Source organism: Paroedura picta, chromosome 5 (assembly GCF_049243985.1).
Source record: "Paroedura picta isolate Pp20150507F chromosome 5, Ppicta_v3.0, whole genome shotgun sequence".
Classification (NCBI taxonomy): Eukaryota; Metazoa; Chordata; class Lepidosauria; order Squamata; family Gekkonidae; genus Paroedura; species Paroedura picta.
In genome coordinates, this window is record NC_135373.1 from 82,723,991 (window position 1) to 82,744,418 (window position 20,428).

The 20,428-nt window shown below is 44.4% G+C and overlaps 3 protein-coding genes across 7 annotated transcripts in view; all 3 read left to right on the forward strand.

Moving 5' to 3' along the window:
• The window catches only part of CNOT2 (CCR4-NOT transcription complex subunit 2), a 66,807-nt gene extending 64,401 nt beyond the window's left edge, over nucleotides 1-2,406 (forward strand). For all 5 annotated transcript variants that reach the window (XM_077338793.1, XM_077338788.1, XM_077338790.1 and 2 more), the window contains one exon: nucleotides 1,266-2,406. In XM_077338793.1, coding sequence (XP_077194908.1) covers nucleotides 1,266-1,352 — 87 coding nt within the window. In that variant the 3' untranslated portion in view covers nucleotides 1,353-2,406. The remainder of the gene's footprint in view (nucleotides 1-1,265) is intronic.
• MYRFL (myelin regulatory factor like) overlaps nucleotides 1-20,428 on the forward strand; it is a 512,195-nt gene that overhangs the window by 175,606 nt on the left and 316,161 nt on the right. The window lies entirely within an intron of this gene.
• KCNMB4 (potassium calcium-activated channel subfamily M regulatory beta subunit 4) overlaps nucleotides 17,695-20,428 on the forward strand; it is a 31,437-nt gene continuing 28,703 nt past the window's right edge. The window contains exon 1 of the mRNA XM_077338794.1: nucleotides 17,695-18,998. Within this exon, the coding sequence (XP_077194909.1) occupies nucleotides 18,645-18,998 (354 nt within the window). The 5' untranslated portion in view covers nucleotides 17,695-18,644. The remainder of the gene's footprint in view (nucleotides 18,999-20,428) is intronic.

The window sequence follows — 20,428 nt, forward strand, 5'->3', positions numbered from 1 at the left end:
CTAATTTAAAGTAAGAACCTTGAAATTATAGACAGAGAAAAACATATTGAAAGTGAAAAATTACTGTTAATCAGTGTTTACTAATCAGGAAATCTTGTGCTACATGGCTAGAGAAAATAAACTAAAGCCGAAAGGGATTTTGCAGCCTGACCCTAGCGGTGTTCTTTAAGAAGGAGGTCCTGTAGAATTAAATAGGATGATCTAAGTCGGCATGTTAGGATTACAGCCTTTAATATATTAGCAAGTCTCAGAAGTTATGTTTATATATTTTAGCTTAATGATCATGGAGTATGTAAATTTTGTAGTTTTATTTAAATTGCTGATTTCATTAAAGGCTAAAGATCAGTGTTTTTACTATGCTGTCTTCGTGTGTGTACTTAATTCCCTCCTATAATAATAATTTTTTAAACATTTTTATCCCACCGTTTCCTTGCTAACTCACCTCAAAGCAATTCTTAAATGCTACAAGTGATTGAATAACTGACTGTTTACATACTGGATATAAAATAGAGTTTAAAGTATCTTTTTCTATTTTTATGTCCCAAATAATTGAATCTTGTCATCAGTAAATATTTTACAGAGCTAGCAGCTGGATTTATTATTTACACATATTTATAGCCTGCTTCTTCCAGAACCCTGATTATGCAAAGTCCACAATATGGCACTGAATCCAACTAATTTTGAAACATCTAAAGGAGCAAAAAAGAAGGAACTGGCTAACCTGAGAAAATATTTGACTTCATAAGAATCAGCTTAATTTCATCGCAGCCACTGGTTCTTATGAAGCCAAACATTTTACGGGGAAGTTTTCAGGGAGGGGCTTTGTTTGTTTTACTGATTGTTCTCTCCCACTGAAGACCTTAACTTTGCCCATCGTGTATTCCTGAGGATCAGGAACAATATCAATGAAACTTCCTCTTCCTTTTCCACTGGCAGAAAATGGCCTTTTGGCTCTTATTCACCAGAAGCAGCATTTGGGGAAGCTCTGTGCATTGCAGTAGAATGCATGAATTGGTGATAAAAGGGCAAAAGCGATTTATTCCTGCAGAAAACCATTTTAGGATTGAATCCATAATCGGTAAAGTGAAGAATATTGCTTTTGCAGGATGTTTATTTTTCCTGATAATAAACCAAAAGAAGACTTGCTGGCACTCTTGCATAAAAAGCAGCAGCTCTGTCTGTTCGTCTATTAAATGCATGAGCCCTTGGTTCTTGATGGACCACCTGCTGATAAGGAAATTATTGCCTTTTTATTTGGGTTATAGGAGTTCCATCTGGAATACGACAAACTAGAAGAAAGGCCTCATCTGCCATCAACATTCAACTACAACCCTGCTCAGCAAGCCTTCTAAAGACTTCCCTTATCTTGGGGTATGGCTGTTCCAGCACAATACTCAACATAACTGCAAAACTGATGTGGCTCAGGCATCCTGGTTTTAATTCCTTTTGAGGATCTGGCAATTGGCTCATGCAAAGGGGTCACCATTTGAAGTCCTGCCTTACTAATTATGTGCTGCCCAACAACTAAATTTATCATTTGTTTTTCTTTAGTTTGAGCAGGGTCTGATTTATTTTTTATTTTTTATTATTATTTTTTTGCCAGCAGACAAGCTTGGGTCTGTAAAGACAAGCAAGTACACTGACAAAAGTTTACCACTTAGATTCCAAAATGTAAAAAAAAGGAAAAAAAGACATAGACAACAAAATTTGCATTGTTCATTGTAGCACTCTTGGTAATAAAAGAAATGTTTGTGCATTTTTATGTGAAGATCCTTCTCGTATTTCATTTGGAAAGATGAGCAAGGTCTGCTTCCTTCATTTTACTTCCCCTTCAGTTTTTGAAAAGGCAGTTTTCGCCAACTTAATGCAAGAATATCTGACTGTTTAGAAGAAAGATATTGCCACAACCTTGGGTTCATTTCCAAGGTTGTGTGTTACTGAGCTTCATCTTTCCAGAATGAGCAAAACACTGTCCAGTCTTTGTTACGATTTTGTAATAAATGTGTACATTTTTTTTAAATTTTTGGACATCACATGAATAAAGGTATGTATGTACGAATGTGTATATATTATATATATGACATCTATTTTGGAAAATGTTTGCCCTGCTGTACCTCATTTTTAGGAGGTGTGCATGGATGCAATATATGAAAACGGGACATTCTGGAACTGCTGGTCAGGGGACTTCTTTGTCGCCCTGTGCACTAAAGGGCCAGATTTCAGCAGCCAAGGACATCCATACCCAAGTGAATGTGATGGGACTTAACGAAGTGAACTGAGACAATTCACTTTGGCTGTTTGAACAGCAGCGTTTCATAGGAAGAGAAAAAAAAAAAGATCAATCTTGTATTTTCTGACCACATAAAGGCTTCTTCTCTTTGTAATAAAGTAGAAAAGCTCTCCTCACTGCAGTGTTGACTTTGATTTGAAATTGTGATATTGCTTCTTCAACAGTGGAAAAAATATGGAAAATGTTGAAGTATTAAAAATATCAAGCTATATGGTGATTGTGGCACTTAAAATGAAGAGTCCCTTTTGCTGCTGACGCTTCATTGAATACGAGTTGCATACCCTTCCACTGTTGGCCTATACCCATGATCAAACGTGTTGTCTTCACAGGATTCACTAACCAAATTGAACAGTGTATTTTAGCAACGGGGACTGGATAACATGGGCGATCATGGGGAAAAGGTCCAAAGATTTACATTGAAGTAACTTTATTTTTGTCATGGGCATATTGTTTTAAAACCTTTGAGCAGAAAAGGTACATTTCATTTGATGCCTATTTTTTCTTCTTCTTGGAGGTTCAACTTTAAATAAATCAACATGAATAATATTTCATTTGTGAAAGGCACTGTAGGTATTCTCTAGACAAAAAGGAAGAGGGATAGTGTGTGACCCATTTTTATTAATATGTATTTCAGTCAGTCCACTTTGAATAATATTACAACCAGATGTTATGAATTGGTACATTGTACCTGAAATTACCAAAGTGAGAAAAGAAGCAAAATAATGTCAGTGAAATGTTTAACTTTAAACTGTTTTTTTCCTCAGTCTAGTGCAAAAGCATTTGTTGAGGGCTTTTTCCTCTCAAATGACAATGGGAAACCAGCCATTTGCTAACATTTGCTGTTTCTATATCAGGTGTATATTAAATATAAATCTACATTTTATATGTATTTTGGGTTAAATGACAGACATAAAAATATAAACTAACCACTGTCATCTTTTTATTTAAAGCAAAGTGCTTCCTCAACCTGAATCGTGTTCATGCTGGTAACATACTTTATGACACACATTGTTTCAGATTATCTGGTTTTGTTTCTTAGTGATTCGAATATACTTTTACAAAGGTGTTTAAAAGGGGAAACACAAAAATATTATTCACAGTGTAGAAATTTGTGAAACACTGACCCATTACCACACAAAAGTTCCACAAAAATCCTATGGCACTAGCATATCTTGTTTCTGATTACTCTTGGTTTATGCTTAACACGTGCATTCAAATGCCCTATAGATTTATAGTTATGGGAAGATTACAGAAGATTTTTATGTGCCTAGCAGTGTACCCTGAAAGAATTTTGTTTCAAAAAGTTAGTGTGTATTTTCCATATTTTGAAAAATATTATTTCAGATGCACTTTATTGTGGTCTAACTTGCAATATTGTACATGATCCGAACTTTGAGATGAATAAAACAGGATTGAGAATATCATGATGCTAATGCTATCAAAATAAAGCATTACATGCTGCCAAGAACAGAGTTCTACTTTAAACTGTTGTTGATGTGGAACTGAGAGTAGAAAACCATTACATCCAATTATTCCAGTGGATATATTTGATCTCTAACAGTGAGCTAAATATATATATTTTAAAGTCTGTGTGTGTGAGAGATTGAGAGAAAGAATGTTCTTTACTAAGTTGATTGTTTGGTTATATTTTATTCCATTTCCTTTCTGTTTAAGAGAAGACAGTCTTTGATTATTTAAGCCACTTTCATGAAAAAGTAGAGTGGGGGTGGGAAACAAGTGATTATATGAAGCATCAACTTAAAACGGAGTGCTCCATTAGCTGTACTGAGCATCTGGACCCTTGCACATTGCTGAAAATAATACATATGAATTTATTCTAGTTAAAAAACTGGCTCACTTCAGACATCATGTAGAACCATGGTTTAATTAAGCTATACTTAATATGATTATATGGATATCAGCTACACCACCAGCTATGGTGAGTTAAGAGTCTGTCATGCCAGGAACAGAAGATGATTTATTAAATGCAATTACAGTACAGTCCTGAGCAGTGCTACACTTCTTAAAAGGGTGAAACTCTGGTTAAACTCTGGTGAAACTCTGGTTAAAATTTGACTTCTAGTTTTAACTTTGGCTTTGAGTAGTTATGAATGCTACAGCAAATTAGTCAGATTTTATTGATGAAAATCATTTTGTTTCTATAACCATCTACAAGGTAAGTTTAAAGTAGTGTTTATTTTCTTGGCAATAGTAAAGTTTTAGTTTCTTCCAAGCCACTCCTTGGTTGCATATCTCCTCCTCAAGTTTTACCCTTTGTTGGACTGCGGAATTGCTACTTTTATGGATGTTGCCCCTATTTCTTACTTACCAAGTACTTTAATGAGTGCTAGCCAGTTATTTATCGTTTCTGAAAAAGGACATTCCTAACAATGGAGAGGAAAGATTAGGAACAATTTTGTCAGAGCATTTTGATTATAGTTCCTAGGTACTTTGCAGTCTAAGACCTGACCTGGCAAGCCCAGTCTCATCAGATCTCAGAAGATAAGCAGGGTCAGTCCTGACTAGCACTGGGAAGGGTGACCTCTAAGGCAGGGGTAGTCAACCTGTGGTTCTCCAGATGTCCATGGACTACAATTCCCATGAACCCCTGCCAGAATTTGCTGGCAGGGGCTCATGGGAATTGTAGTCCATGAACATCTGGAGGACCACAGGTTAACTACCGCTGCTCTAAGGAATAGCCAGGTCATGAATTGGGGACAGGCAGTGGCAAACCACTTCGAACATTTCTTCCCTGGCAGCCAGACTATCTTAGGATCTCCTGGCAATATTATACCCATGCTATATGATAAATGAATAATGAATTGCATTACAAATTGGACACAAGCAAATTTAGGTTTGATATCACAAAAACATTTGCATTTATTGAAGATTTAAAATTCTGGGATAATAGTCTCACAATTTACTTCATTAATTTTGAAGAGTTAGATATAAAGATTTCCTTTGTGGTTTCTTTCTAAAGCCTCATCAAGAAAAACAGAATTTCATTTTTAAAACGATTGCGTTAATCAATAATTTGTCCCATTTACTTTGGTGGAGGTTAACTATGATTAATGTTTGTGGGAGCACTTTATGTATTCAAGAAGACATTTTTACCCAGATCACAATAGATTATAGATTTTTCTTCCTTGCATTGCAGGGTTAGACCAGCCTTTTTCAACCTTTTGACCATGGAGATACTGCTGAAATATTTTTCAGGCTTCAGGGTACTAGAAATTGAAGTCATCTGGCGATTTCCCTACCATGCCCCCAGAAGTGAGAGGAGCCTTGGCCTGGAAAGGCTTAAATGACCGGGGCCATTCCCCTTCTCACCCCCTCCAGGCCCATCATTGGTCACTCTGGAAGGGGGTGGGCCAACCTGTCCAAATAGGAGTAGAATTTTAAAATCCTTTTATCTTCTTCAGAACTAGAAATGGCAGCCTACAATGTGTGGGGGCTCTCTCCAGCTGCCATTTTGACCCCCCCCCCCCAATGCCATGGTACCATTAGCACCATGGCTAGGAAACTCTAGGTTAGGCTGTCTTGATCTGCTTACTTGTTCTGCTTTGGTACTGTGCTGTAATCTGGCTTGATTAAAAGCTAGATAAATGAGCCTTTTGTCTCCTCAGCTCATGTTTTTGTATCACAATTTCCATGGCTGTTTCATAGAAATGAATCTTACCTCATCAAAAAGAAAGGTGTGAGGCAAAGCACCCTAGTTTTACCAAGGGTTAATATGAATACTAGTGGATCTGTTTCAGTTTGCAGGTATTTCTAATTAGCCTCTTTCACAGATATTATCTGTATCTCTTTCAAGACCTGATATCAGAATGCAGTAATTGACCAAGTGAAAAAAACCTGTGTTCAGCTCAGCAACTAGATTGGAGAGGGGAGCCAGGAGTAAGTTGCATCTTCTCTTGAAGGGCTCCAGTTAATTAACGGTCTGATTGGATTCCAAAGACTGCCTGATGCCAGAAAGCAAGAAACCTTAATTAGGCCTTAGATAAAGGTGATGCTATGCTAACTTTTGATCCCAAGGGACAGAGACACAAAGCTCTAGCCTGAACTTTGCAATTTTTAATGGTCCACCAGTTAATACCATGAACAAAAGTGTCAGAAAACATCAGCTTTTGTTGTTTTCTTTACTCATTAGCTGTAGACTGTGTTCCTAATCATATTTTTAATTTTATTTGCTCAGTAAGCCTGTGTGTATTTTTCTAAAGATTTTGGTCGTCTTGTGTGCATTTAACCTCACGAATTTGATCACTGCTTACTAGTCTGGGAAGCAGGGCTCAGAGGGACCCTGGCTTAGTTTTCCTGATAAAAGCCCTAAGTTATAAAGATTTTGGATCATAACAGTGGTCCATATAGTCCAGCATCCTGTTTGACACAGCCACCAGCCAACCAGTTGCCCTGGAAGTTAAACAAACAAGGTACAGATGCCAAGGCAGTGCCTCCCAGCACTAGTATTCCGAAGTTTGTAATCCCTATATGCAGAGATTTCCTTAGCTGTGACTAATGACCATTGATGCTATCCTTATGAATCAGTATGAATCTCATGGGTCCTGCTGAGCTGGCAAGGAGAATATTGGCCAGGTTGTGCAGGAGTCTTTACTGCTCCCTGCTGAGTTAGTAGGCCTGCTCACCCACTGAGCCGGGAAGGAGAGAATTCGGGCATGGTGAGGTACACAAGCCCTTGCTACACAGACACCCCCCCCCCCAAGTCAACAAGCTGCTCACTCACTGAACCGGCAGTCAGAGGAATTGGGGGGAGGGGTCCTTGCTGTCCAGCTGGCATCCAAGGAGTTGTGTTAGAATTCCTCAGCGCCCCCTCAAGCTGGCAAGTGGATCCAGGTGGTAGCAGCTGTGATAACAAAGGATTGGCTGGAAGCTGCATTCACCTAACAACAGTGGTGACTGAGGGAAGGATTCCTGCTGCAAGTACTGCATGTCCCCATTTATAATTTTATAAACCTGTTACGTTCCCCATTAGCCATCTTTTTCACAGATGGAAAAGTCCTAGAATCTCCTGCTTTCTTTATGGGTTTAATTGCTTTGCTTGCCCTCTTACATATATTTTCCAGCTCTGCAACAGCCTTTTTGAGATATGATGACCATAGCTGTATGTATGCAGTATTCCAAATGAGGAAACACCAGGCTCAACATGGCCATGCTTCTGAGTGAGCTTCAGATACAGTGGTGTCTAATGGAGCCTTGCCATGTTTAATGTGCTGCTCCTTTTATTGGTTTGGATCTGTCCATAACCTTTTTCTTTTCTGGTGATAGAGGTGGGAAGGGTCATCAAGTTGCAGCTGACCTATGGTGATTCTGCAGGGGTTTCAAGGTAAGAAATGATCAGAAATGGTTTGACATTGCCTGCCTCTGTGTAGCATCCCTGGATTTCCTTGGCAATCTTTCATCCTTATCCATGGTTCCTCCATATATTTGTGAAACAGCCTGGGGGGCGGATGGAATGTGTCTGGCTGTCCAAGTTGGAATAGGGCCAATCAGAGTGCAGCCAGCAACGCTCCCGCCCTCCCTCCCTGGACGCTAGCCACATTCCTCTCAGATGCGCCAGAGACAGAGACACACAGAACCCTGCCAGACCGAACACGAGCCCTCACTCCCTCCTATCACTCCTGCTGCGAGGGAGGCAGAGACACAGAGAGAGTTGCCCCAAGCTGCTGACCAGCCCTGCTTCCCTCCTAAGAATGAGCCCTCATTACCTGCTATGGCTCCTGCTGCCATGGAGTGATAGACACAGAGAGAGCCGCCTCTGCTGCAACAGAGACAGAGAGCTGCCCCAAACTGCACACAAGCCCTCCTTTCCTCCTACAAACCATTCCTGATTACCTGCTATACCTCCAACACACCAACACACATGCAGCAAGAGGGAGAAAGAGACACATACACACCTGCAACTCCCTGGGTCCTAGCACCCATTGCATTCCTGGTTGCAATGGGCTTTCTTGCTAGTCCAAGTAATAATCAGGACCGACTCTGCTGAGATGTGACAAGATTGAACTAGTCCGGGTCACCACTTCCAGCAGCCATTTTTAAAAAGACTGCTGTTTTGAATACACTTTCTTATGTAAGTATTTCCATTTACTTTAACTAAAGCCACTTGTAAATAAGTTGGTGTAACTGCAGCGCACGATTGTACAATATCCTACAGCAAAAATGAAGGTTGGTTTTAAGCACTGAATATTTTTGTTCATCCCTGATGCTTCTTCAAGCTTGCACTGTTGACAATTCAGAGAGGTAATCAGTTTCAAAATGAAATTACTGAAAAGATAGCCATCCAGTTCTAGTTTAGCAGAAGTTTTAATTCTAGCTCTGTTCCCTTAATGTATATATTATATTCACTAAAATTAAATGCAAGCTTGACTGGCAGTCTGGCTTATTCAAAAATTTAAACCAAGTATTACAGTTCTCTCCAATAAAACTATTATTATTCATTTATTATCCACCTTCCCCCAAAGACTCGAGGCAGGTTACAACTGAAACATGGAGGTATAGAATATCTAGTTCTTTTCATTCAGATCGAATTATGTTCTTTAGCGATGGAAATCCTTTTTATTTTAGTATCAAACCATGCTGTGAGCTTGATTCACTTTGGTGGAATGTTGGCACTCCCAAGGAGCAGTGGAATCCATGGTCCAAGTGATGCACATGTGCGATAAATATAGTGGGGAGAGAAGCAAAACTCTTTGGAGTTGTATATTAATAAGTTTTCAATAAGCTTCACTTTTGAGAATAAGCACAGTTAAGGCATTGTAAAATGCATAGGATTCTTAACTGGAATATAGTTCTGTATCCTAGCATGGGTTGGAATGATTAGTTATCAAGGTAATTCTCTCCTCCCCCCCCCCCAATATTCACTTGTCTGTTTCATTACTGCCTGCCTGATCCACTAATTGTAAGACCTATAAATTAAGCAAGTGATCGGCAGAGCTGGAAAGAACACTGCTGCACCCTCAGCCGTCATCAAAACAAGATGCCTATTAGAATAATAGAATAACAGAGTTGGAAAGGGACCCCTGCCCCCTGCACAGTGCAGGACATTCACAACCCTGTCACTCATCCACTGTAACCTGCCACCCCCTTCAACCTTCACAGAATCAGTCTCTCCATCAGATGGCTATCCAGCCTCTTTTTAAACATTTCCAAAGATGGAGAACCCACCACCGCTCAAGGAAGCCTGTACCACTGAGAAACCGCTCTGTCAGGAAGTTCTGGATGTTTAGATGGATTTTCTTTTGAATTAATTTCATTCCATTGGTTCTGGTCTGTCCCTCTGGGGCAAGAGAGAATAACTTTGCTCCATCCCTCTTCAACTGTGGTGCCCAAAACTGAACACAGTACTCCAAGTGAGGCCGAAGCAGAGCAGAGTAAAGCGGTGCCATCACCTCCCGTCATCTGGACATGATACTCCGTTTGATACAGCCCAAAATCCCACTTGTCTTTTTGGCCACCAAATCACACTACTGATGCATGTTTAATGTCTGATTCTGTCTTCTGTTATGTTTGCTACCTCTCCCAGTTTAATATCATCTACAAATTTAATAAGTACCCCCTCTAATCCCTCCAAATAATTTATCAATATGTTGAACAACACAGGCCCTAGGACAGATCCCTGGGGCACTCCACTTGTTACTCTTCTCCCAGAGAATGCTGAACCATTAACAAGCACCCTTTGAGTATGATCTGTCAACCAGTTATTGATCCACCTGACAAAATTAGGATCCACACCTATAGCATAGTACAATAAAGTCTGACTATTGACATTGACATTTTACTAACTTGTCAACAAGAATATCATGTCTAAATGGTGTGCAGCAAAAGCTTCATCCTTTCCAAGAAAGGGTTCCATGGCCTTCCCACACAGTTTATTCTGTTGTACAATCATTTCCATACAGTGTGCTGCACTAATGGTGGTGAATCCTTTTACATTAGTGCACCGGCAACAATTTTAAAACTAGGTAGTGTATTTCAAGTTGGAGCACTTAATGAGTTGGATCCCACAACCATCTTTGCTCAGCCAGGAGGTCTGAAATTATAAGAGAGAGTTCCAGTATAAGAGACACTGCCCAAGCTACTTATTCCTGTACCGTTTCAAAACTAAATTAAATGCTGGGGATGGTCTGTGATACATTTCAGTGCTCCACATGCACATTATTTCATCAAAAAATATATTAAAAAGTACAGAGTGCTGCTGCAGCCATTGTTGTACTGCTTGCCCAAGCATAGTTTCAGTAAGGACTTTTTCTTCTCTGCTCGCACATCAGTGGATCAAGCCTATCAGTTTCACTCACAATTTTCCTTTGGAAGGCAGGTGGGTATGTGCAGGCTTATTTTTCTTGAACATTGTAGTCTACCTAAACTGGGGGCTCATTGGGCTGCGGCCTGACGTGGCGAGAGGTGCTTTGCGCCTCTCACTGCGTCAGGCCACCGGGATTCCCTTGCCGGCGGCCTGACGCATCGGGAGTCGCGAACCCGCCGGCAAAGGAGCGGCTCACAGTTGCTCCGGGGCGGAAATCAGAGGGACCAATCGATTGGTCCTTCCGATGGTCTGTCCGGAGGAAGGGTCCGATCCGGACCCTTCCTCATCCCGGACACATCCCGCCCCTAAAGGGCTTACTGTTTTATTTAGTCCGGATTCTAGAATAAGCAACTGTTTTGGAAAGGTTTGATATAATTTACGGCAGTTGCTCTGAATTGCTGAAAAGATTTGCAGTTTTCAGTATTAACATGACTCAGTATGTTGAGGATTCATCTTTTTCAGTATTGTGTGGCTTCACCTGAGCTTAGCAGATACCATCTTTATCTTAAGGAACTTCTGCTTGCGTGCTTTCCTAGTGAAAAGGAAAGATCATGTCATTTCTCCTGCACATTCATGACTTTACTTGAAGATTTACTAAACAGATTAGCACCCTGTTACTTGATTTAAAAGAAACCGTCCCGAAAATTGAGGGACTGCATAGATTTCAGAAACAGTGATTAAAATAATGTGGCCACCACATCTTTATTGGCCTTAATATGAACCTGAAGACAAAATTATTTGTTCATCTGAATGCTTAAGTGAACTTGTATTAAGGAATATGTTTGTTGAATCAATTTTCTGTATGCTGCCATCCTACTGATACTCTAGATTAGCTAGGATGCTTCAAATGTAGTCCTGTCCTTTGAGCTGCACAGGCTGGGTGAGATTAAATTTGCTGCTAAATTCTCTGTGCTGTTGCCACTTCAGATTACACTGGTATAGTGAAATCAACATGACCTGAGTTAGCATAACCACAGAAGAAAAAGAGCAGCTTCAGCTTGGTAGTGAAGGAACTGAGGAACAGGTGTTTTTGTTGGCTTCCAGGGCTAGTCATGCAGGTTTCAATCTGTGCCAGTTCACCTATCATAACCATCACTCAGTGGGGAGCCATGGATGCCCAACCCTCCAACGCTCATTTATTCACTTACTCTGGAAGGTAAGAGTCCAGTTAATTGTGTATCCAGTCCTGACACAACACCAAGTCTAAATAATTTAATACCTGCCAAGGAAGAAGTACAGCTTGTATGTCAAGATGTGCTGGTTCTTTGCATATTCGTGGCACCCCAAAACAAGATTATGGAGCAATCTGTATGATTGACTCCTACATCCTTAAAGGCACAGCTCATCTTAATTCTACTCAGGCTGTAGAAGAAAAAAGCTCTCCAGGCCATCCTAGAGCCTGAGCAACTTGACTGTCCCCTTCCTATTTATACAGATTTGGACTGGACTGCAAAAGTGGCCACTGGTTGGCTTCCTGTGTGGCTAGCCAGTGGCTACAAAACTTAACTCAGAAAACCAATATCCCATATAGACAAATGACTTTAAATAGTTATCCTAATTTAGGCTAGAACTGTCCCCACCAGAGTTACCCATGTCAAAGGATGCCAGAAAAACTCCACAGATGTTACCACTTGGAAAAATCAGGCAGAGCCTTTTGCTAAAGAAGCCATCCTAGAATATAGTGGAATGGGCTGCATGCCCTCCCTTTCCCAGCCAGCTAGCCCTGTAACTATTAGGCAGCAGTGTCTTCTTCCCATATCCTGCTTAGCCTTTTGCAAAGGGGAACACTGAAATTGCCGAATTAGCAGAAGCAGGCAGAGATCGAACACGCCAATGAAGTCAATCAAAGCCACCTGCTTGTGGACCATATGTGGGAGAAGATGAACTGGATTATTTAATGTTGTCATGGTGTTCCTGTTGTCATCATGAGGTGAATGTTCCTTCATCCTGAGTATGTAAATAGCATAATAAAACGTGGATAATTATAGTTTCCAAGGAATTAACTATTGCTGTGTTTACTCAATCTATTCTCTACTGCCATTATTGTACTTCTGATGATGCTTATAAAGGTAAGGTAAAGGTATCCCCTGTGCAAGCACCGGGTCATGTCTGACCCGGTGACGCCCTCTAGCGTTTTCATGGCAGACTCAATACGGGGTGGTTTGCCAGTGCCTTCCCCAGTCATTACCGTTTACCCCCCATCAAGCTGGGTACTCATTTTACCGACCTCGGTAGGATGGAAGGCTGAGTCAACTTTGAGCCAGCTGCTGGGATTGAACTCCCAGCCTCATTGGGCAGAGATTCAGGCTGCATGTCTGCTGCCTTACCACTCTGCGCCACAAGAGGCTCGATGATGCTTCTGAAACATGCTGATTATGTCAACATAAGATTCACTGTAGTAGTGGCCATTTTGCCTTGTAGCCACTGTATGCAGAAATGCCATTTGTGTTGGGAAAATTCAATGAAACAAGCTACAGAAGACATCCTATTCTTGTACATATTTTACTGTATTTGCTGGCTTATAAGATGACTTCCCCCCCCCTGAAAAATATGCCTCCAAGTGGGGGGGGGTCATCCTATACGCCGGGTGCACTTCAGTTGGGATAGATATAGCTGCCCATAGTGGCCTCCCGACGCTCACCCATAGTGTAAGGTGACCAGAATTACCTCCGCCAAGGCGGAGGACCCCCCACTGACTGGGCTGACCAACTCTGCTGCTGTCTTGTGAACCCCTCCCGGCTCGGAAATCGCTGGGCCCGCAAAATTTGTGCCTGCGTGCACGCCCCACCTCGCCACAGCAGCGACAGGGCCGTCCCTCCCACATAAGAGTCTGAAGTGGGAGGGGGAGAGAGAGAGCTCCCGAAGGGCCAGCCGGGCGAGTGAGTGGCTGGGGGGGATGAGGTGCCAGCCTCTGCTCCCCTCCCTTCCCCTTTCGTGATTTCTGGTGTTTTGAAGCCACTCCCATTCAGGAAGAGAGCACACACGGCCAGCCCAGTGCTGGGGCTTGAAAGCTTGGCACACAGGGAACACTACTCCTTGCTCTGCCCTCCGCTCGCTTGCTCACTCCCTTTTTGTTTGCAGTTAAATAAGCAGAGGAAGTTGTTTCAGTTCAATGCACAGAGGTGCCACCTCTGAGAGAGAGAGAGAGAGAGAGAGTTACCCCTCTAATCTCGCCTTTTTTGGGGGGAAGGGAGGTAATCACTAATCCGAGCATACTTTCTTGCTTTCTTTTCTTTTTTTATGGCTCTCTCCCCCCCCCCTTCTGATGCTCTTTTACGTTTTATTTGGTGTGTGGAAGAGGGGATAGTCTTAGATGTCGAGTATATAACAAACTCTATATTTTGAGTGGAAATGTTGGGGGGTCGTCTTATACGCCCATTCGTCTTGTATGCCGACAAATACGGTATGTATTTATGGAATGGCAAGAATTACACAAACCTAACATTCAACTAGGTGTTTAATGTTTAAATGTTTGTAGCTTGATTAAGAAAGCTGCAAACAGGTTTTTGGAGATTAAAAAAACCAGAATCTTAAAACTACCTTACTGACCTTATAGCGCAATCCTAACAGAGTGACATCCTTCTATGTTTGTTGGAGTCAGTGGGCTTAGAAAATAAGAAGTCCATTTAGGATTGTACTGGCCTGTTCTTCCTGCTAATTTCCAGGGACTAACTACTAATTTCCAGGGATTGTAAAGAAAATTTCCTGAAGTGTGTCTTTCCCCTAAGAAATTGTGGACTTTGTTTTAAAATAAAATATTCTTTGGTAAATAATTTGTATTTTACATTGCCTTAATTAGTATATTATGTATTGTTAGCCCCTTCTTGACTCTCCACCAGAAGCATTAGCCAGCTGCCTGGAAGCAGTGGTGAAATGGCTCAAGCCGAATTGTCTGAAGCTCAATCCTTCAAAGACAGAGGTCCTATGGCTAAGCAGGGTCCATGTGTGGAAGCACACCTACTCAACCTGAATGGTGTGCAGCTATCAGTGGCTCAGTCTGCCAGGAACCTGGGCGTGATCCTGGATGCTTCCCTCTCAATGGAGGCTCAGGTCACAACACCAGTGCAGCTGGCATTCTACCATCTTCCTCAAGCTTGCTTTAGAATGCTTAGGGCTGATCCAGCGTTGAGCAGGGGGTTGGACTAGATGGCCTGTATGGCCCCTTCCAACTCTATGATTCTATGATTCTAAGCCAAACCACGAGCACCCTACTTGGCTTCAGAACACCTAGCCAGTGATCCATGCGACGGTCACTTCTAGACGGGACTTCTGTAACTCACTCTACACAGGCCTGCCCTTAACCTTGATTCAGAAACTACAGCTGGTCCAAAATGCAGCAGCCAGGGTCCTCACAACAACACCATGGAGGTCCCAAATCCAATCTATCCTCCAACAACTGCAGTGGCTACCAGTCAAATTCCGGATTAGGTTAAAGGCTCTGGTAATCACCTTCAAAGCCATACGTGGTCAGGGCCCAGTGTATCTGAGGGACCGTCTTTCTGCCTATGCTCTTCAAAAAGGTCCCAAATCCAATCTATCCTCCAACAACTGCAGAGGCTACCAGTCAAATTCCGGATTAGGTTAAAGGCTCTGGTAATCACCTTCAAAGCCATACGTGGTCAGGGTCCAGTGTATCTGAGGGACCGTCTTTCTGCCTATGCTCTTCAAAAAACATTGCACTCCACCACCTCCAACTGGCTATTGATCCCTGGCTCCAAGGAAGCCTGCTTAACCTCAACCAGGGCCAGAGCCTTCTCTATCCTGTCCTCTACCTGGTGGAATGAGCTACCAGAGACCAGTTCCAGAGGGCCTGCAAAAGGGAGCTCCTCTGCCAGGCATTTGGTTGAGGTTGACTGGAACCAAAACACCCACTGGGCCCCTGAGCCTCCCTCCCAGGAATCCATGCACTGGAGTTGGACAACCATGGACCTGTTGGATTGTTATTCTCTTGTTATTATTATTCTCATTACCATTGCCATTATTCTATTCAATGTGAAAAACTGGTTTTGATGTATAGTTACTTTGGAACCCATATGAACTGTGCTGAGCCTCGGGGAAGGGCAGTATACAAATATAATAAATAAATAAATAAATAATCTATTTCCATATACTTTTTCCCCATATAAGGCAATGTGTGTAGAATGCAGTCTAAGAAATGAGCAAGAAATCAAATTATTGCATATTTAATTAAATTTATATTGGAATTTGTATTTGGTAACATGAAATTATTCTCTTAATAGTTACAAAGCAGAGCTCAATAATACCTTGAGCTAATTTATATTTTAATATTGTTTCTTCCTACAGTTATGTTATACAATAAAATACAATGTGCTAAACCTATATATCTAGGCAACTTATACTTAACAAAGTGTAACTTGAAATTTTAATATGGGAGATTTTTTGTATCTCAGTGGGAAGATGGAGAATCTAACTATTCATTGTATAAGAGTGGTGTATGATGCATTCCTGAAGCCTAATCATTTGGTATGATATAATCAGAGTCCAGTAGCACCTTTAAGACCAACAAAGATTTATTCAAGGCATGAGCTTTCGAGTGCAAGCACTCTTCGTCAGAATAAGAATTGACCATCGTAATAGTAGGAATATATAAGCAAGTGTTATTGCTGTTACATTAGTAAACTGTGTCACAGCATCCACACACAGCCACATGATAATTCCCTGCCAAAAGATGAATTGTACTACTTCAAACCAACACGGCTACTCATTTGAATCTATCCATTTGTTATGAAACACTATTAGAGCTACTAATAACGACCTAAGAAGAAATATACCATCAATGCATCTGACAAACTGGGCTCCCGTCACAAAATCTGATGCCATAACCAGTTCATTAGCTTTTAAGTTGACTTCACTCTCATGTTGTTTCCTGTCCTATAAAGGTAAAATGTATCCTAATGTTTTAGGCCTCCACTGAATGCTTAGTCGTGGGTCTTGATTTCAAAGGCAATCAATGTTGAATGTAGGGCTGACACCAGTCTACCAAGATACATACAAGGGTATAGCCCCACACCAAGACAGACACAGACACAAAACCTACACCCATGTGCCCCTGACTAGTACTGTATGCTCAAGGGCTTGGTGGGGGTCAGTTGAGTTGATCTCTAAAGCAGTCAGCCAAAGTAATATATTGGCTCTTTACTGACTACCTGTAGGGCAGTACCAGACTCTAGGGGTGAGAGATTAACTGCTGTTGACCTGGAGGTTATAGGAAAAGAATGTTGACTGCTTGTTGAGAAAACGCCAGTTCTCATTAGCTGTAGTCTAAGGCAGAGAGAAAAAATTAGACCCTGCTTTTTCCACAAGTTGGGGGGGGGGGAGCTGAGAGAACTGTACCTGAGCCAAGGTCACCCAGCTGACTGCATGTGGAAGAGGAAGGAAATCAAGGCTGGTTCTCTAGATTAGCGATCCCCAACCTGGGGGCTGCAGACCACATGTGGTCCTTCGACTAATTGAAGGTGGGCCCTGAAGGACACCTCCCCCCCCCCCCCCGTACAACACACTTCGGGTGTCATTGTCTCCCATCACTCCCAGATGGGACTATCTCGTTGCAGAGAAACAAGCTCAGGGTTCCCATTGATTTGTCATTGTCATGAGTTAAAATTTCCATGAAAATAAAATGTTCCTTATGTTCATTGTTGTGGCGTGTCTGTATCTTATTTTGAAGGGATGTTTAAACATTACCATAGTGATCAGAGAGCGTTGAGATTGGATGAGTAAACTACCCCCCCCCCCCTTCTGGCCTTCTGGCGTTGAGTGGTCCCCGGTGATGAAAAGGTTGGGGACCACTGCTCTAGATCAGAGTCTCCTGCAGCTCTTAACCACTACACCAAACTGACTCTAGAAAGTTGCATGGGGCCTCTGGGCCAACCTTACAAGAGCCCGATGGCACTGGGCTAAACCCTGGCAGCACAAAATGGGCTTTAGCGATCCTAGCCAGAAGAAGGTGCCTGCCTGCTCCGACCTTCGCACCAGGGCGTGAAGAATCTGCGTCCTCGCCCTTCCCCCTCCGCGCCCTTTTCAGGGAGATTTTCTAACGTCCGGCCAGAAGAAGGGAGGACTTCGGTTCGGGCGGGCTGTCGTCTCTCCGGAACTGGCTCCGAGGCATTTCTTTCTCGCGTGACTCGCCAGCACGAAGATTTGCTACGTGCGCGCCGTCCTCTCTGAAGGTGCAAATCTATTCTTTCAGCCACTCCAAAGCTGCGTTCCCGCTGGCATTTTGAAATGGGCAACGTCGTCAATCTAAGCGAATCTCTTTCGGTGCCTCCCTCGGCTATGCCAGCTGCCGAAAGCATCGGGCGACCGCGCGCCATCCCTGTGGCCCCTTCGAGCGTGCTCAGCCCGCACCAAGCGCGGGGGCCAGGGCCCGGCGAGCACGTGCTGCAATCCCCGCCCCCCGCCGGGCTGAGCGGGCACGTGGCGCTGCTCCCATTGAAGCCTCCCTCCCCCTCTCGGCGGCCCTCCGAGGCTCTTAATCAAAAGTCGCAATCAAGCCCTGCTGGATTTAAATCGCCGGGAGGGATAATCCCGGCCCAAGCTGTCCCAGCGCTTTCACCCGAGATGAGTTCGGCGAAGAGGAGCGGCGACGCTGCCGCCTGGCTGCCAGCCACTCACTCCCTCACTCCGCTGGGTCACTCCCTCCGGTCGTCAACAGCCAGCCAGGCCGACCGTGCAGTGCACGGCAGAGGGGCGGCGGCGGCACTCTCTCTCCGCCTCGCCTGCGAAGGAGCTGACCTGCGGCGGATGTCGCTTGGGAGCCCCGGGGGCAGCCGAGGGCTCCACGGGGCGTGTGGGCCGGTCGTCCTAGCAGCGTCCGCAGGAGAGCGCCCCGTGCCCTGGCCGGGCTGGATTCCGGGCCGGCAGCCCTTCTGCAGCGTGGCCTGAGCGGGCCGGCGGGCGCTTGTTTCGCTTTTCCCGCGGGTAGTTCTTGCTCGGGCTTCTCTTCCGTCCCCTGGCGGGCACGGGCGGGAAGCCTCGCGCAGCGACCGGCGTCGCTTCCCGTGCCAGCCGCCTCCCATGCTCTCCGGCAAGGCGATGGCGAAGCTCAGGGTCGCTTACGAGTACACCGAAGCCGAAGACAAGAGCATCCGGCTGGGCTTGTTCCTGATCGTCTCCGGCATCGTGTCGCTCTTCATCCTGGGCTTCTGCTGGCTCAACCCGGCGCTGCAGGACTTGCAAGGCAAAGCGGCCAACTGCACGGTGCTGTCGGTGCAGCAGATCGGCGAGCTCTTCGAGTGCACCTTCACGTGCGGCGCGGACTGCAAGGGCACCTCCCTGTACCCCTGCCTCCAGATCTACGTCAACAACTCCGAGTCCAACGCCCGGGCGCTGCTGCACCAGGATGAGCACCAGCTCCTGGCCAACCCCAAGGTAAGCCGTGCCGCGAGGCATGTGCAGAGTGTAACGTCCCTGGGCCCCCCTGTGAAGCAAGAAGGGTGGTGGGATTTCCAACTAAGAAGTTTGGCTTTACGCCCCTGGATCCTTTCCCTGCCCGGGTCTGCTTAAGGCCGCCACGGTGGCCATCAGGTCAGGAGCAAACACGGGCTTTGCACACATGGATGGCTGCCGGGTGGGTGCAGTCCAGAGGGTGGCGCCTGTTGCGCCTTCCCTGGTCCCCAGGTGGGTGAGCTGGGCTGAGTGCCTGCCCGGGTGTTGCTTTGTGCCGTAATATTCCAGGACTAAAGGCAGCTGGCAAATCCACCAGTTTTTTCAGTGTGAGAGAAGCGTGCCAGCTGTCTGTCTTGGCTCCAGCATCCCCCTGGCATTCCTTCCCAGCCCAGGACATAATGTCCATTTTCCATAATGTCTGGCTTTTATGGACTAGATACTCTGAGTAAGAGAGAGGGGACAGATCCCATAGAGATTACTGATGCCTGAGGAGCAGGGGAGGAGTGGGCGTTTCTACAGGTCCTTTTCTGGTGGTGGTGGTGGAGGATCAAAAGTGGCATCTTTGGAAACAATTTCCCCCCCCCCCCCATCAAAATCCCAACAGAAGCCCTGCCTTACACTGTGTCCTATTCTCACCTCCCTGGAAGAGAGTCTGGTAGAGAGTCTGGGGCAGATGTCCGGTTTGCTGAACCAAGCACAGATACACCACAGTCCAATCTCTGACCCAGTAACTGTATGAATCATGACAATTTATTGAAGCCAATAAACGATATCCTAACAATGGCATTGTAGGATCCTGCACCATCATTGCCCTGTTGTTGTCTTTTCCGACAGGTTGTCCATCGCATTAATTGTAAAGTTCCCTGTGAGTCTTTTGCCTCTTCTCCTTTTTTTTCCTCTTGTCCTGGCAGCTGATGTGTCTGCTAAGAGTTTGGCATCAAAGTGGCTGTGGCTTGTGAAAAGAAGCCGGGTCTTAAGATAGCTGATCAACTTTAGGGATGGAGGTATCCTGAAGCCTTGGGATCTATCTGAAATGGCAAAACCCCGCTGAAAGGCCAGGGCAGAGCTCATCAGGCATTCCCTGTGCCCATACCCACTGCCATAACAGAAACTTCACTCAAAAGCATGGCAGCCTTCCTTAGGTGCAAGTGCTCTACTACAGTGGTCCGCAACCTTTCTTAGGCTGCGGACCGCTGCGCCGGGGTGTGGGGAGAGGGCGACCCGGGGCCCCGCACATGCGCGGCAGCCCCGGTGCAAACGCGCATGCGCGTATTTGCCGTGCGTGCATGTTTGTGCCCCCGGACGCAAACGCGCAACAAGCGGCAAGTCTGCACGTGCGCGTTTGCGCCGCCGGCATGCCGGCGGCCGCAGCTCCCTCTCCCCGCCCCTCCAGGCTGCAAGGAAATCGGTTG